Genomic DNA, 16,669 nt, shown 5'->3' with positions numbered 1-16,669 from the left:
TCTGTCTTTGGGGACTCGTCCGTAGGTACATAGCCTTTAGCGAATTCGGAATGACACGACTGTAGTTACTCGTACTGTACTCTCGCTAGTCGCGACTGAGAGGTTACCGTATCTTTTTTTGGTTAATCATCGGCAAACCTACGCGTATTTTGAAACGAATCCCTGTCAGGGTAAGTTATGTCCTGCACAAAGTTTGACACTCAACAAGGTTCCGCACCTGCAGTTCATCCATCTCGACTCTGGTCCAGCCTTTGCACAAGGGCTTCTGGAAAACTGGATCGAAAAAAAAATTTTTTTCTTGTAAAATTAACATTCTCGGTTGTGAAGATGATCGTCCCGCTTGGCAAATTGCCAAGACGATCCATCGCTCTTGGCGAGGGATTGGCCAATGGGCGGTGGCGTTGGTGCCGGTCCTTTCCACAAATGGCAGGCTGCAGTCATGTAGTAACTATGTACTATGTAGTGGCCCAGTAGGCTTCCCCTCCTTTGCTTCCCCGAACCTCCGACTCTCCGAGGTCAGTCAGGGTCATTAATCCAATTGTCTCGGACCAACCAAGGTTTTGCCGTTTTCGTTTGGCCTCCCTCCCCCCGCCACGCCCGGCAAACCGCGAACATCTCTCGAATCTTGCTCAAAATGGATGATGAATCCATCTCGCCCAAGTAGTTAAGTTACATCCTACACGTAGAGAACATCTTTCACTGCCAGGATGATCGGGATGATGTACTCGATATCCGGCAATCCTACTCGCCTTGTCTTCGGCAATCTAACATCTAGTTAGTCACAACGATCCGATCTCAGTTGATTTTGTATGTGCCCTAAATGAGCAAGGTCGCAAAAAACTTTGCAAAGGCTGCTTGTGTCTGAAATCCTCCTCGGAACTTCCATCTTAGGCAATTCCGGCCGCCTTTTCTCAGCGATTCAGCCACTCGATATCAAGTGGTTTACTTTACTTCGAATCATCGGCCGGTACTGTAGTCTTCCTGTTCGTTCCCAGTTGTGTCGGCACCAGAGTCGTCGGAATGGACAAGCAGCGCGAGTATGTACACCGCTCAATCGGTTGGCGTTATCCGAGAATCCATCATTGGACCATTGGCAAAGGGAAAAAAAAAAAAAAAGTTCAGACCTCGCGCCTTCGTATTCGTCAACCGTTCATGGGTTTGCTGCAAGTCTGCAAGGATTCAACGAATATGTACATTACTAAAAACTCTCGGAGATTTTTATTCCGGCCGCCAAGTGACTGAAGGCAACTTGAATAATGTCGGTTTTTCGAGCAGACAGAGCTTCAATTTCCTTTCCTATTTGGTCCGACCGACGGTGTACATTAGTCGAGACTGCATCTCCAGGAACGCAGGAACGACATCGGCAGTGCGGCGTAGATAATGCTAGGGCTGTTGCTCAGAAAACACTACAGTAGTCCATCGTGGTTTTGCATCGCTTGGACGTTGTGATCCGCTCCACCCCCAGCCATCAATATTGCCAACCCCGGACTTGATGAGTGTGACATGTCTCGATTCACACATGGCAGTGAGCTATTACTAGTACGCAAGTTAGCGAACATCTAGCCTGATCTAGCCCACTCGAGCCTACTACGAGTACTGTAATACTGTACTCCAGATCAGATGCATGATGACCGCTGTCACCTGCACGGAGCTGAACCCGCAGTCCACACCCCAGACCCTGCGCTGTGAGAGTGGGGTTCAAAGTCCAGTACTTCTCCGTTCTCTATCTACACTCTGAGACTCATGTTGCTACGAACGAACGTCTTGGAATTGGGCTTATCTAGCCTTTCATGATCCCCGCAAGACGCCATGACAGTGGATGAGGAGCATCAACAAGGAAAATCAAACTCATCAGAATTCAACAATCGAAACCTCGGGGTGATATCATGTCGGGATCGCAGTGCATCACCAACCACCAAAGTCCTCGGCAGCTCCGCTTCCCCAGTTGTTCGCCGGCTCTTCGACACCCGGGCCGTCGTTCGAAGCACCCCACCCGCTATCGTCAATCATTTTGACGTCGGATCCAGGCTGAGCGTCCACGGGCTTCGGGCACCGCTTAACCGTATGTCCCACTACAATCAGATCAGCAGGCGAAGAGGTGGAGGTTGAATTGCTTGAACTTACTCTCACCGCAGTTGTTGCACTTCACACGCGACCAATCCTTCTTCTGAGGACAATCCCGACTCCAATGTCCCACTGGAACTCACACGTTAATGCTTGTCGGAGACAGTGGCTGGTATTCAAGTGATTTTCGAGGGCTCTTACTTTCGTCGCAGTTGCGGCACTGCACAGTGTCCATGTTCTTGGGCTGGTCACACTCATACGCTTTGTGGCCCTCAGCTCCGCAGTTGCGGCACGCCTTGGAGAATCCGCCCTTGGGACAGTCCTTGGCCATGTGTCCGGTCTCATTGCAGCGGCGACACTCGACGTCGTCCATCTTGTGCGGCTCCGTGCAGTCCACTGCTTTGTGATCCGGAGCTCCGCAGTTGCGGCAAGAAAACTTGTCGACCCGAGGCTCCGGACAGTCGCGAGCACGATGCCCAGTGCCACCGCAGTTGACGCATCTAATCTCCACGCGGTCAATCACGATGCGCTCAGACTTGCAGTGCTTCGTGATGTGCCCCATCTCTGTATTCAAGGAGATAAACATCAAAAAGATCCGTGGAAGAGAGCAGCATGCCTTACCTCGGCAATTATCACATTTGGGGATTTGGCGGTCATAAGGGAATCCGGCATCAGCGAGGCGCTCAAGATTCTCCTCAGGGCTTGCGGGCCAACGGTCCTTCAAGCTAGCTCGCTGCGGTTTGGACTTGAAGTAGAACGCAACCATGTACTTGCAATCAAGTTTGCCCTGGAGATTGATCAAGGTGCGGGTGTCCCCAACTTCCTTCTCCTGAAACTGAGGGTTAGACTTTCATTCCACTCGGATAATATGATTGGGGCTCTTACAAGTGCAATCAGGTAGACATTGGCCTGCTCCGCGCGAAGCCTGGTTTCGATGTCCACAAAGGTTTTTTCAGGCTCTGCCTTGCAGTAGACCTGAAGCGCCTACACTGAAGTTAGCACAGAAGAGCACGCCGCATGTTCACGAGGCCAACCCACCTCACGGAAGTCGGTGAGGTCCCGCTCCTTGTCGGCTTTCCTGACGTCCGCCCATGCCTCAGCGGAAGTTTTATCAGGAATGCCGTTGAGATCAAACTTCCGGTTGTCTTTGCAGTCAATGGTTTTGTGGCCTAGTAAATTGCTTCCGTGAGCGGTTGGAACTCGACATCAAGATGGCGAAACGGCGGTGTTGAGCTTACCTTCCTTGCGACAGTTACGGCAAACCTCGGGAGGTTTCTCGGGGCATTCGGCTGCTGGGTGGCCCTCTTGATTACAGATGCGGCATGTTCCTTTGAAGACACGCGGCTTGGCACACTCTGCTTTGGTGTGACTGACATGCGGATTAGAGTCAACGCTACCTTCGTCGTTGCAGTGAATTCATTCTTGCTACTTACCCTTCTTCACCGCAATTGAGGCAAGGACCACCTCCCTTGCGCGGCTGAGGGCATTCGCGAGCGAAATGTCCCTCCTCGCCACAGTTCTGGCAAGCGGTGCCACAGTCCTTGTCACCCCAGGTGTCAGGAGCGTCAACACCTTTGTTCTCGTTTCCACCATCCCAAGTCGGAGCCTCGCTCTCTGTCACGTGGTCAGGGCAGGGTGTCGGAGAGGAGCAATGGATGTGATTATCAGAGAGGTTGACAAGAGTACGTACCTCCAGGAGGCTTGCCCCAGGTATCCTCCACGCCGTTGTCCCAGTCGTCGGCCATGTCGAGTCAATGAGACGTTCTTTGTGGAATTGAGTTAATAGCCTGATGAACAGCAGCCGATAGATCGCCTCTAGACGATGGCAGTGTCCCAGCTGACAGATGATCAGTGCACTCAGCATCAAACTGACAGGAACAAGCAGTGATTGAAGCAGGCGACAATGTAACAGGATGATTGTCAGGAACTAGACTTACCGGGTGAAGAGCTTCAGGACAGTTGGGCAAGCCAACTTGAGATGAAGTTGACAAAGTGGGAGAATCACGTCCAGCGAGAAAGAAGTTTTAAAAAAACGAACAACAGTGCAAACGACAAGTTGGAGACGCCAAACGCGCCGAGATAGAGTCAGTTTCCCAGGATGATCTCCCAGCTTGTTTATCTTGCCGTGAATTGCATAAGAATTTTCCGTGAGCACAAGGCTTGCTTGGGAAACACTACCACATTGGGAGTCTTCTCAGTATGGTCTCTGGGATATTGGAGATTTGTACTGGAGGCATATGTTCCACTCTATTTCCTGGTGATTTGCAGTAGCTGCCGTGTTTTCTGGTCTCGTTCTCTCAAATCTCCCTCCGTTAACCGGCCATATGCCTTGTCAACCTGATCACACAGTGCCTCTTGCCAGTTGGCAGAAGGTGACTGCTGGCCCGGGTCGTTCCTGCCCAAATTTACATTGCCAGCATCATCCCAGCATGCCTGGATCGTATCGCCGATCTTGTCAAGAAAGCCACGGAGACCTCCAGAGCCGCCTCCAGCATGGTAGCTCCAGAACGGTCCTTTCACCGCCCAACGGGGCCCCATACTCTCCTCGACCACGCGGTCGACTTCCTCTGCCGACACTACCCCCTCATTCACGAGATGAATCGCCTCCCGGAGGAGAGCAAATGAGAGTCGATTCGCCACGAATCCAGTGATTTCCTCTTTTAGCACGACGGGGTTGCGCCCGAGACTTCGCCAGTAATCAAGCGTCCGGGCAACACTCTCGGCTGAACCTTCAGCATCGCCTCCGGGCGGGACAATCTCGAGAATGAGCATGATGTGCGGCGGATTGAACGGGTGCACAACGAGCAATCGCGACGGGTCGCGCATCTTTCTGCCTTGGACCGAGGCTGGGATGCCCGATGTACTGGACCAAAACAGTGCGTTCTCGGGTGCTGCTGCTTCGATTTGTGACCATAGATCTTGCTTGAAGGCGACTTTCTCGGGTCCCTGTTCTTGCACAATGTCCGCGGAGGACACCGCCGATGTCAGGGAAGACGCAATGACCAGGCGGCTGGAGGAGAAGAGTGAAGACAGTTGAATTTCATTTGGACTATCACTTAAATATCCTGCAATGCAATTAGCATTGTTTGGTACTCTTTAGGCTGAAGTAGCACACCCGGCAACGTAGTCTCAATATATTCCTTGAGGTCTGGTCGGGGATCGTAGATAGTCACTTGTACCTGTTTGCTTGGATGGGACAGATGCAACGCGGCGAAGGAGAGACCAATGGTTCCCGAGCCGACAATCGACAAGCGCAGATCGAAAGACATGATCAGCTACTGACAGACTGGATATCAATTCTATAGAAACTAGTATCCTTTAATGTTGTTTTCAAGCGACTAGCAGATGTAGGGGTTGACATTGTCTTGCACTGTGTACGGAGTACACACCGTAGGCCTGAGCTCTGCATACCCCGCAGTCGGCACGATTCGGGGCTGCTACAGTACTGTCTTCACTTTTCAGATGCCGAGCCCGTGAACATCGGCCCGAGGTTCCGAGAAACCAGTAACGCGAATGGTATACGAGTCCAATGACTCCATGACTCTGGATTTCATTGAGTTTCATCGCCTCCAGTCCAGGATGGAACGGAAGTATGGAGTACTCGGATGTAGAACGGATGTAGAAGTGCCTGCATCATGCTACAGGAAGCTTTTCCGAGACCCTCCCGTTCCGCGCTGAGATGGAAGATGGCTGGTTCATCTTGCTTCTCCGAGAAAACATTCGCAAAACGTTCTCACCATCTGTCTCAGAGCAAGCGCCACACAATCTGGAAGAGTGAAACTGTGGAAGACATTCTGGAGCCAGGAAGCGCATGATATATGGCGTACTCGTACAGAGTACTCCGTAGGTATGTACCCGGATGAGAACGCTGAGTACCGGATATCTGTGCTCCGTACGGCCTTCATCTTCAGCTGAGGCTCAGCTGCCCAAGATCTGGTCGGAGAAGGTTCGGAGTTTTGAAGACTTCGCCGGTGTCTCATGTTAAGTTTGTGAAGGTACTCCGTACTTACCTCCGCTACTTGGTGCTCTGTCCTTACTGTACCAGTACAAATACTTGCGTCCTGAACTCCTTGGGCTGGACCGCACCGTGGGCGGCTGGAACTTTGAATGCCTACACCCACAGTACTCTCGATACGCCTTCCGAAAGTGATCATCAGAGTCGAAATGAAGAATGCTTTGATTTTCATGGAGTTGGGCAATGGGGGTCTTTGTCTAGATGATTCATTGGTCACTTGACTTGCTGCGCGTGGGGTTTAACAATGTGGCAAGAAATTTACAGTAGGTTAAATACTATACTTATAGGGAATAGCGTGGCAGGAATACTGCATTTATCCGAGTTATTTTACCTGATTCGGTACTCTATGGAGTAGATACTCGTATTTCCGTCGGATAAAATCAGACCAGCATCCAATGCTGACCGGCGCCAAACCTTCGGTACTTTGGAGTTTCGATGCATCGAAAACCCATCGAACAAGAAAGCTGACCAACCAGCGGGCTGATCTGGTCATCTTGTCTCGGCTAAAAGGAGCGTTCCGGGCCAATCATCTGTCGTTGAACGTTGACTCGTTGAATGAGGAATAGTTAAGCTTCTGTCGAAAGATTCCATCATCGTTCCTGGCGGGCTTCTGTCCAAGTGCCAAATCGCATCGAGATTGTTCATTGGAGCCCCACGTGGAAAACCCCCAAGCTAACTAAAGTGTCCGAATCGATCGTCTCCAACAGTCCAGATCCCAAGCTGTTTCTCACCGGGCTCATCCAAACTGCCGGAGTGGACAGAATCAACCCAGAGACCCGGACGAACAATGGCCTGGTTCAGAGACCATCTCTCTTTTGATTGGACTGCTGCATCACCCACTCCAGCTTCATTGCAGAAGTACATACTGTACTAACTGGATGAATGGACCCCACACGTTGGTCTCGTTAAATCGTTGCTTCAGGTTCCCCAGACTCCACTCGCCCGGAAGAGGCATAAGCGTGGGTTGGAGATGAAATTTTGTTAGGTTAGGCTCAGCCAGTCGCCAGCTCGGCGTGGGAGGACATAACTAAGATAAAAAGAGAAGAGAACCATGATGGCGCTATCCAACCCGCTGTCCCCCCATCGGCCCCCTTGTCGTACGACACAGGTCGTAGTATATAAGGAAAAGCTCGTAGTTGGTGATTTCTCGTGCTTTCGCTACTTCAAGGTCAAACCTTGCGCCGGAAATTGTTGCAGATCAACAACAGGACGTCATGGCGGGTTCAGAAAAAGCGCCCTACTTTGGGCAGAGAGGGGGATGGCTCGTGTTCTGGTTGACGGTGAGCTTCGACAAGTGCGAAGTGATGGATCTACTCTTGACTGACTGCGACTAGGTTGCTTGCGCAACCGACATGACGCTCTTCGGTTATGATCAGGGTGTCTTCAGTAAGTACTCTCTGTTGAAAAAGCTCCAGCTTGGCCATCCTCGGAGAAGCTCTTGCTGACTGATGGTACACAGGTGGTGTGGTGGTCACGCAGGATTTCTTGGAACTCCATGATCTGGTTGGCCCCGAGAGAACAGAGGTTCTCTCCACCGTGACGGCGATCTACGATATCGGTTGTTTCCTGGGTGCCATTGCCGCCTTCACTCTCGGTGAGCGGTTGGGTCGGAAGAAGGCGCTGCTCTTGGGCACGACGATCATGTCCATCGGAGTGATCCTGAAGACGTCCTCTTTCAGCCTGGCACAGATGTTTGTCGGACGGATCGTTTTGGGGTAGGTCTGCGTCTCCTCTGATCCTCCGGAGCGGACATGCTGATGGAAAAATTAGAGTTGGCAACGGTATCAACACATCGACGGCCCCGGTCTGGCAGACGGAGACCGCACCAGCGAAGTGGCGAGGGAAGCTCGTCATTCTTGAAATGGCTACAAACATCTTTGGTTTCATGTTGGTCAACTGGATCAACTACGGCCTGTCCTTCGTCGGAGGCGGAGTGGCATGGCGGGTGCCCATTGTGCTGCAGTTCATATTCATCATCGTTCTTTACGCCACGATCCCGTGGTTGCCCGAGTCTCCCAGGTATGTCCGCACCCCACACAATTGCAAGATTAAACGAAACAAAGAAGGTCGACTAACGCGCTTAGATGGCTCTTGGCTCACGGCCGCACCGATGAAGCCGTCCTCGTGCTGTCTTGTCTCGAGGACAAGCCCGCGGATGATCCGTACGTGGTCACCTTGCGTAAGGAAATGGAGTACAGTATTCAGTATGAGCGCGACAATGCCAAGTCATGGCGCGAGATCTTCTTCAATCGCAAGAAAGAAGGGGACACCAAGACTCTTCGTCGTCTGCTGCTCGGTGCCGGCACGCAGTTCATGCAGCAGTTTCAAGGCATCAACATCATGTCCTACTACATGCCCACCGTGTTGATCGAGTCCGTCGGTCTCGAGGAGAAGATGGCCCGGCTGCTGTCTGGTTGCAATGCCACCTCGTATCTCGTCTGGTCGTCGCTCGCGATTCTGTTGGTCGAACGCATGGGCCGCCGGGGTCTGATGTTGGCGTCCACGTTTGGTCAATTCCTTTCCTTCCTGATCATCACCGTCCTCTTGCGGTACGCCGATGACAGCCCTCGGGGTGAAAAGGTTGCCTCCGCTTCCGTTGCCTTCTTCTTCCTGTACTTTGCTTCGTTCGGCCTGGGCATGTTGGGTGTTCCGTGGTTGTACCCCACCGAAATCAACTCCCTCCCGATGAGGACCAAAGGCGCCGCCGTGGCGACGGCGACCAACTGGTATGTTCTCATCCTCTATTTTCCTTTTTTGGAGTATTACGTCTAACTCTTTTCAGGATCACCAACTTTGTCATTGTGGAGATCACGCCCATTGGCATCCAGAATACGGGCTGGCGCTTCTGGATCGTGTGGACTGTGATCAATGCCGCCTGCTTGCCTCTCATCTACTTCATTTATCCAGAGACCGGTACGTTTAGAGCCGCCGTCACGGTTAAGGATCTACAGCTAACGAATTTGCAGCGAACCGTACGCTCGAGGATCTCGATGCCTACTACCGAACCAACCCGTCGCTGATCGTTACCAAGGATCCCGATGCTATCTGCTCGGAGCGTCCACAAAAGTACATCGACCACGAACGCGAGATGATGGAGAAGAACGCAAAGGAGCGGGGCCAAGTGCTTGCAGAGCACCTGGAGTAAAACGTATTACCCAATGTTCCCGTCCAATTTGTGTACTACTTAGTATCGCTCTGTAGGTACAGATCGAATGAGCAACAATAACTACCTTCAACTTCGGGCAGAAAGACATTGTTAGATTCGTTTAGTCTCGCTTTGTAGACATCAGCCTCGACTTGTCGCCTTCATTCAGCTTTTTCCGAGATCATGCACGTCACACGGTCATACCAATCACGCTCTTGTTTCAAGCGTCTGGCATGCACTGCGTGTAGTGAGTGCGTCACTGCGTGACCTGCAGTGCTTAGTCATCATCGAGCTTTGGGGCTTGGCATCTTGGCAGAAGATTTGATGGACGGAAAGCGCAAAGGTGGCCCCGGAGGCCCCGGCCCGTGGAGGCGCCATCGTTCAGCTACCCCGGATTGTTGATTCGCCGGTGGATCCCTTGATTAAACCTCTTTTGGGAAGAGAAGAGGGGAAGGAGCTGTCAGCAGTTCAACGGAGCAATAATCAATCCATGAGGGAAGGAGGGTTGCACCACTAGGTCTTTGTCATGGGTCCTTCTCTTTTTTGTCCCTTGAGTCAGCATCCCCTGCGTCCGGCTGCATAAACCCCGCCGCGAGGCCGGTCATCTTTGTACTCCATCATCATCATCACTGGCATTGCCATGAGACGATGGTGCTGATCGGACCTCGAAACGTAGTCTGAACAGTCAGTATCGTATCGGCTGCTGTTGCAGGATGATACTATCTGCGCGATTGCCGTCGGCTCTGGCGCCCTGCCGAGCTGAAGTGACAGCTCTGACGAGGACCGGTTTTCTCTCAAGTCGACTCCTGGCGAGTTCGACCATAGGTATGCACCTTCCTTTCCCCCTCAAATGCGGCAGGAAATTGACAGTGCTGCGTTGATACGACAGCTGCTCAAACATGCGGCTTGCCAACGGCCGTGGACCCGTGGAAGCGGCTCCAGCGGGGCTGTACCCGGGGCCGGCCATGGTCTGTGCCGCAGCGGTCAGCATCGACGGCAGCAACGTCTTCAACCGTAGGAGCCCCATACGACACGCTCACTGTAGGAATCCCGCGCGAAACCTTTCCCAATGAGCGCCGGGTGGCCGTCACGCCGCAGAATGTCGCTCTGCTGCTGAAGAAAGGCTTCTCGCGGGTCCTTGTGGAAAAGGGTGCGGGAGAGGCCGCCCAATTTCCCGATGATGAATACAGAAAAGCCGGTGCTGTTGTGGTCGACCGGGACATCTTGTGGTCTCAAAGCAATATCGTCCTTAAAGTCCGCGCCCCTAGTGTAAATTCTTCTGCCAACGAGGTTCACGCCTTCCGCGAGGGCGGAACCATTATTTCATTCCTCTATCCGGCGCAGAATAAACAGGTCGTGGAGGCATTGGCCGCCAAAGGAATCACATCGTTTGCAATGGACAAGATTCCTCGGATTTCTCGCGCGCAGGTGTTTGACGCTTTGAGGTAAGGCTCTCGATAGGTTTACGATGAGGTATTATGTGTTGATCCTAACTGCATGATGCAGTTCAATGGCAAACATTGCTGGTTACAAGGCGGTGTTGGAAGCATCCAACGCGTTTGGTCGTTTCTTGACTGGACAAGTAACGGCAGCAGGGTGAGATGATGCTTTCTTCAATCGGCGTTCCGAGCGCTAACCTCTCTCCGTGCAGAAAGGTCCAGTCCTCGTAAAAATCATCTGATAGCATTGATTGCTCACGTACTCTGCAGATTCCACCTAGCAAAGTATTGGTGATTGGCGCCGGTGTAGCAGGACTGAGCGCAATTGCAGCTGTATGTTTTCCCGACGTGGCTGCGTATGGAAAGCAATTGCTAAGCAGAAGCAGGCGCGGCGTCTTGGTGCCATCGTCCGAGCATTCGATACACGATCCGCTGCACGGGAACAAGTTGAGTCATTGGGAGCCGAATTCATCGAAGTGGACATCAAAGAAGAAGGAGCTGGGCAGGGTGGCTACGCGAAGGAAATGTCCAAGGAATTCATCGAAGCCGAAATGAGGCTCTTCATGGAGCAGTGCCGCGAGGTTGATATTGTCATCACGACGGCCCTGATTCCAGGCAAGCCGGCTCCGAAATTGATCACAAAAGAAGTATGTGCCACGTACGTCGGAATCTAGTCTTGCGACGTCTACTGACTGCAGCAGATGATACGTGCAATGAAACCCGGATCTGTGGTTGTCGATCTCGCTGCTGAAGCGGGAGGGAATTGTGAGGCCACCGTACCAGGGGAATTGAGTGTCGTTGATGGAGTCAAGATCATCGGTACGATGCCATTCGTCAGTGATTCTAGGCTTCAGATTTAACGACCTATAGGTTACACGGATTTTCCTTCTCGCTTGCCTACCCAATCTTCCACCCTGTACTCGAACAACATCACAAAATTCCTCCTTTCGCTAGCAGATAAGGACAAGCGTTTCAAGATTGATCTCGAAGATGAAGTTGTTCGAGGGGCAATTGTGACGCTCGGAGGCGAGATCCTCCCCCCAGCTCCTTTGCCGGGTCCTCCACCGACTCCAGCATCCGCTGGACCGAAAGCACCTGCCTCTCAAGAAGCGGAAACCACCGCTCTGACGCCGTGGCAGAAGACAACTCGTGAAGTCGCTGCTGTCACGGCAGGTCTGGGTGGTATATTAGCTCTCGGTAAATTTACCGGTCCGGTTTTCATGAGTAACATGTTCGTCTTTGGGTTGGCCAGTCTGGTGGGCTACCGTGCCGTCTGGGGAGTCGTTCCTGCCCTGCACTCGCCTCTGATGAGTGTGACCAATGCCATTTCTGGTGAGATCGGAGAAAGACCACGGGCACGACGACGGGCTGACGTGCTGTAGGCATGGTTGGAATTGGCGGTCTCTTCATCATGGGCGGAGGTTATGTTCCCACTACCATTCCAGAATTCCTAGGCGCGGCCTCGGTTCTACTGGCGTTTGTCAACGTCGCTGGGGGTTTCGTCATCACGAAGCGCATGCTGGACATGTTCAGACGTCAGTATCTATCTCGTGTTTTGCGCTCGACTGGCACTGACCTCAGTCAGGACCGACGGATCCCCCGGAATATCACTGGCTCTATCTAATTCCCGGCCTTTTGTTTGGCGGAGGTTACATCGCTGCTGCTACCACCGGCATGGCTGGCCTTATTCAAGCGGGGTACTTGATTAGCAGCGTGCTCTGCATCAGTGAGTATTGGACCGCTTGATTTGGTGTCTTAATATCTAACCATGTGCATCATAGGCTCAATCTCTGGTCTTGCCTCTCAGCAGACAGCAAGAAGAGGAAATGTCTTTGGAATCCTCGGAGTTGTTTCTGGTCTCCTTGCTTCGCTCCTCGCAGTTGGTTTCTCTCAGGAGACCCTGGTTCAGTTTGCTGCAATGGCCGGTGTAGGAAGCGTGCTTGGTATGTGACATTAAGGCTCGATTTATGTTATACTGCTGACCTTTCGTAGGAGTCGTAATTGGCCGACGCATCACTCCGACGGGATTGCCTCAAACCGTCGCGGCGCTTCACTCCGTGGTTGGTCTGGCTGCGGTCATGACTAGCATCGGCAGTGTCATGGCCGATATTTCGCATGCCTCGATGTTACACATGGTCACCGCCTACCTCGGCGTGCTAATTGGTAGGTTGTGTGCTCAATTATTGATGAACCAGCTGACAGGCAACAGGCGGAGTTACTTTCACTGGCTCTGTTGTTGCTTTCCTCAAACTCGCAGGACGAATGAAGTCGGTGCCAACGATCTTGCCTGGAAGACATCTTATCAATTCGTCGCTTCTCGGAACGAATCTCGCGACAATGGGCGCCTTCCTTCACATGGCTCCTGGAGCACCCGCAGTGGCTGCTGCGTGCCTTGGAGCTAATACCATTCTGAGTTTCATCAAAGGGTACACGACTACAGCGGCTATCGGGGGCGCTGATATGCGTACGTTGCCTCTTCGATATGGTGCTGATCATTGCTAACCCTACTCAGCCGTTGTCATCACTGTCCTCAACGCGTATTCGGGATTCGCCCTGGTGGCCGAAGGCTTCATGCTCGACAATCCCTTGCTGACGACCGTGGGCGCATTGATAGGCGTCAGCGGCTCCATCTTGTCCTACATCATGGTCAGTTCGCCAGGACCGTTAGTACCGGGTGAAAACTGACGAGAGACAGTGCGTTGCGATGAACCGGTCGCTTGTAAACGTTCTCTTTGGCGGCATTGGCAAGGCACAGGAGCAGAAGAAGATTGAAGGTTCGGTTACGACCACATCTGTGGAGGAAACTGTGGATACACTTGCCAATGCAGAAAGCGTCATCATTGTATGTGCGCCTGAAACATCTCTTTCATTGATCGAGATCTAACTCGCATCACAGGTCGTTGGCTATGGAATGGCAGTGGCCAAGGCACAGTATGCCCTGTCAGAAATTACCAAGATGCTACGAGCCAAGGGTGTAAACGTGCGGTTCGCTATTCACCCAGTGGCAGGGCGAATGCCTGGCCAGTGCAATGTTCTTCTCGCGGAAGCATCTGTGCCATACGACAGTAAGCTAGTGCCGGGTTGTTCCGCGTTCGTTCGTTTGCTGATAGACTTTACAGTTGTCCTTGAGATGGATGAGATCAACGACGATTTCCAGGACACGGACGTGACGCTGGTGATTGGCGCCAACGACACTGTCAATCCGATTGCGCTGGAGCCGGATTCTCCCATCTCGGGCATGCCGGTCCTGCACGCATGGAAGAGCAAGGAAGTCATTGTGATGAAGCGCGGTATGTCGAGCGGTTATGCTGATGTGCCGAACCCGATGTTCTACATGCCGAACACGAAGATGCTCTTTGGCGATGCCAAGTCCACCTGTGACGGTAGGTTTATCCTTGCTTTTATGCCATGAGAGGCAAACTGACGGTTTGGTAGCCATCAAGAGTGCACTCGAGTCGCGCAAGTAGACGGCTGGCAAGTTGCATTGACTTGTAGTTAACCGTAGATATGACCTTACATATTTGTCATGTGTGGTTTTGATCATCCCTAAGTGTACGGAGCATTCATTCTTGAATTGGATATACTACGCATTGAGAATCGAGATCAATATACGCATCAGTTTGCTCAATTTGCGAATCTATTCGCTAACCACCTTGTAGGCGTGTACTATCAAAAAATATTGGTCAAACGCAACCAAAGGCAAGCATCAAAATAAACACCAAACGCGTAGAATCATGCCAGGCATGCAAAATGTTCTAAAGGTGTAAACCCATCCGAGCCAAAGTCACCAAAACGCGTTCCGATTCCAACAGTGTAATCAAATCATGATCCAGTGCTCCGTGCATAATTCCGGTGCTTCACTGAGGATTATGGCAAGATTCAATATAGCCCATGCATGCTCTAGTAATCACCTGCGGCGAGACAATGATGGCCCAAATAGTGCTCGAATATGATCCATGCATCGTACATGAATCAGGTGTCATGGACCGAAAACAAAAAAGACACCAATCATCCTCCCCAAAAAACAAAAAAAAAAAAAAAAAAAAACGGGAAAAAGGTTCAGGATCCGGCGTCCATGATCTTCCGAGCCAGTTTTAAACCCATGATTTTTGACTTCATCAAGCCCGCTGCGTTGCTGGCTATGGATCGCGGGTTGCTGTTGCTGTGGGTGGAGGAAGTTGGGGAGATGGATGGTGGAGGGGGTCGGGGAGGACGTGGTGATGATGGTGGTGTCGTCGTTGTTGTCATGTAAGAGCGGGAGGAAAGGGAGGAGATGGTGGAGATTCCGGAGGAGGAGGTATGATGGTGATGGCTGTGGGTATTATTATTAGTATTCTGGTTGTTTTGGCGAAGGCCGCGGAGAGAACGCGGGAGGTATGCGATGGAGTCCTTTCGGCTGGCGCTTCGGTTGACCAGTTGCGGCGCGTCTTCTGGTGTTGGGTCTGGCGTTGTGGTGCCAGTGGTGGTTCTGGTTCTGGTGGTGGTGGTGTAGAGAGCCGGGGCGGTGGTGGTGCTCCAATCACTGGCTTGAGACATGGTGCGGACGTGTGGGAAGAGGGAGAATGTTTTCGCTGTCGCCGGCGTCGGTGATGCTGAGGGACGCTCCGGCGGGGTTGGAGGAGGGAGAGACGGTGAGGGTGAGAAGGACGTCACACTCCTGGGCTCGCTTGGATAGTACGGTGACGGTGTTTGTGTCGGCGTAGCTGTCCGGGACGTGGTTGTCCTTGTTGATGCCCTGCGGGATGATGGTCGTCGTTGGTCGGGACTGGTGGGCGATGAAGTGGTGATGTCGCTGGTGCGGGAGGTCCGACTCGAGACACGGGTTGGCCAGGGATGCTGCTGCTGTAAGGAGGGCGACGATCGCGATGTCAATTTTCGCTGGCTGCTTGGTGTCGCTGGCACTTTAGGGGTTTCCGGGGAGGAAGGAGAAGCAGTAGTGCTGCCGCTGCTGCGGCGCGAGACTGATATGGACAAATGCGGCAGTTTCTTGGTGCTGGATGCGCGCAAGACGCTCGCGGCGGTGTGCCTTTTACTTTTATTTCCGGTGACCGGCGGCGTGGTTTTCTCCTTCAGTGTGGGAGGCACAGTCATGGTTGAAAGACGCGTGGTGCGATTGGATACCGACGGGGCGCGCTCTGGTGTACAGGACCGCTTGCGGCTTCGCTCGCGCCGCGGCGTGCCGGATTTCAGGCTGCTTTTTCCCCAGACGGTTTTGACCGAGACTAGATGCGGTCGCGTGGTCGGAGAGGTGAAGGTGATCCGCCGGGCCTCGTGCACCTCGTTGTCCGCGTCAGCGATGTCGTCCGAGTAGACCGAGCTGGTCATACTGGCGGTGCGGACGGGTGTGCTGTCTGGGGCGCCCCAGCTCGGTGGGAGAAACATGGGCGACGGCGGGACAGTGACGTCGTCCTTGTCCTTGTGGAGGGACTCGGCCGGACAAGTGACCACGCTGCTGCGTTTCACGGTGCATACCGAGATCGGGCGAGACTTGGGGCTCGTCGAGTCATCCTCATGGATCGAGGACCGATATGCAGCGAACGATAATGTGTCTTGATGATAGGAATTGCGATTTGTTGGGCCCCGGCTGGCGAGCAGCGGATCGTCTTGATCATCGCTGTCGTCAAACACGCCGGCGCCGTCAGTCGAGCCGTGGTCGGTGGGCGTCAACAGACTCTGGGAGTCGGCATCGGTCGAGTCCGCATCGTCGTCGTGCCCCCATGACGAAACCGAGGGGAGTGTCGTCTGCGTGTCGCTCCCACCCACCGTTCTCTGGTTCCTGGACGAAATGAACGAAGTATCCATTGAAGGTGGCCGCAAGGCCACCGACGCTGGCATCGTGTCGATCCCTCGGCCTACGCTCGCCGACAGGACATTGGGCCCGATAATATTTCTTCTTTCTTCTTCTACTGTACTCGTTCAGAAGCGACAAAATGTCAAGGGTTGCGGGGGGATAATGTTTCGAAGAGTTCAGGATATAAGATCGTCTCAAGCATTCCAGTCGACTGT

At 52.8% G+C, this 16,669-nt stretch overlaps 7 protein-coding genes across 7 annotated transcripts; 3 read left to right on the top strand and 4 right to left on the bottom strand.

Annotated features, from left to right (window-relative positions):
* Positions 1–2,203: 2,203 nt before the first annotated feature.
* VTN31DRAFT_5163 (uncharacterized protein) lies at positions 2,204–2,830 on the bottom strand (the record flags this gene model as incomplete). Its single annotated transcript, XM_069405632.1, has 1 exon — positions 2,204–2,830. One exon carries the CDS (start codon positions 2,828–2,830, stop codon positions 2,204–2,206), a length of 627 nt encoding a protein of 208 aa, XP_069260676.1.
* Positions 2,831–3,562: 732 nt separating this feature from the next.
* VTN31DRAFT_5162 (uncharacterized protein) lies at positions 3,563–3,912 on the top strand (the record flags this gene model as incomplete). The annotated part of the gene is made up of 2 exons (XM_069405631.1): positions 3,563–3,746; positions 3,863–3,912. The coding sequence occupies 2 exons, from the start codon at positions 3,563–3,565 to the stop codon at positions 3,910–3,912; spliced, it is 234 nt and encodes a 77-aa protein (XP_069260675.1).
* Positions 3,913–4,311: 399 nt separating this feature from the next.
* On the bottom strand, positions 4,312–5,333 carry VTN31DRAFT_5161 (uncharacterized protein; the record flags this gene model as incomplete). Its single annotated transcript, XM_069405630.1, has 2 exons — positions 4,312–5,129; positions 5,180–5,333. 2 exons carry the CDS (start codon positions 5,331–5,333, stop codon positions 4,312–4,314), a joined length of 972 nt encoding a protein of 323 aa, XP_069260674.1.
* A 426-nt stretch (positions 5,334–5,759) lies between these two features.
* On the bottom strand, positions 5,760–6,251 carry VTN31DRAFT_5160 (uncharacterized protein; the record flags this gene model as incomplete). Its single annotated transcript, XM_069405629.1, has 1 exon — positions 5,760–6,251. One exon carries the CDS (start codon positions 6,249–6,251, stop codon positions 5,760–5,762), a length of 492 nt encoding a protein of 163 aa, XP_069260673.1.
* Positions 6,252–7,293: 1,042 nt separating this feature from the next.
* Positions 7,294–9,224, top strand: VTN31DRAFT_5159 (uncharacterized protein; the record flags this gene model as incomplete). The annotated part of the gene is made up of 7 exons (XM_069405627.1): positions 7,294–7,359; positions 7,414–7,465; positions 7,539–7,794; positions 7,850–8,098; positions 8,164–8,805; positions 8,862–8,992; positions 9,046–9,224. 7 exons carry the CDS (start codon positions 7,294–7,296, stop codon positions 9,222–9,224), a joined length of 1,575 nt encoding a protein of 524 aa, XP_069260672.1.
* Positions 9,225–9,937: 713 nt separating this feature from the next.
* VTN31DRAFT_5158 (uncharacterized protein) lies at positions 9,938–14,130 on the top strand (the record flags this gene model as incomplete). Its single annotated transcript, XM_069405626.1, has 17 exons — positions 9,938–10,049; positions 10,114–10,669; positions 10,731–10,820; positions 10,945–10,996; positions 11,050–11,310; positions 11,365–11,482; positions 11,534–11,995; positions 12,046–12,198; positions 12,249–12,389; positions 12,445–12,606; positions 12,656–12,826; positions 12,873–13,127; positions 13,176–13,309; positions 13,359–13,505; positions 13,560–13,728; positions 13,783–14,046; positions 14,099–14,130. The coding sequence occupies 17 exons, from the start codon at positions 9,938–9,940 to the stop codon at positions 14,128–14,130; spliced, it is 3,279 nt and encodes a 1,092-aa protein (XP_069260671.1).
* A 592-nt stretch (positions 14,131–14,722) lies between these two features.
* VTN31DRAFT_5157 (uncharacterized protein) lies at positions 14,723–16,498 on the bottom strand (the record flags this gene model as incomplete). The annotated part of the gene is made up of 1 exon (XM_069405625.1): positions 14,723–16,498. The coding sequence occupies one exon, from the start codon at positions 16,496–16,498 to the stop codon at positions 14,723–14,725; it is 1,776 nt and encodes a 591-aa protein (XP_069260670.1).
* Between the last annotated feature and the right edge of the window lie 171 nt (positions 16,499–16,669).

This window comes from Thermomyces dupontii (genome assembly GCF_041956625.1).
Source record: "Thermomyces dupontii strain NRRL 2155 unplaced genomic scaffold VTN31scaffold_4, whole genome shotgun sequence".
In the NCBI taxonomy this organism is placed as follows: Eukaryota; Fungi; Ascomycota; class Eurotiomycetes; order Eurotiales; family Trichocomaceae; genus Thermomyces; species Thermomyces dupontii.
This window is presented reverse-complemented; position numbering and strand designations above follow the sequence as displayed.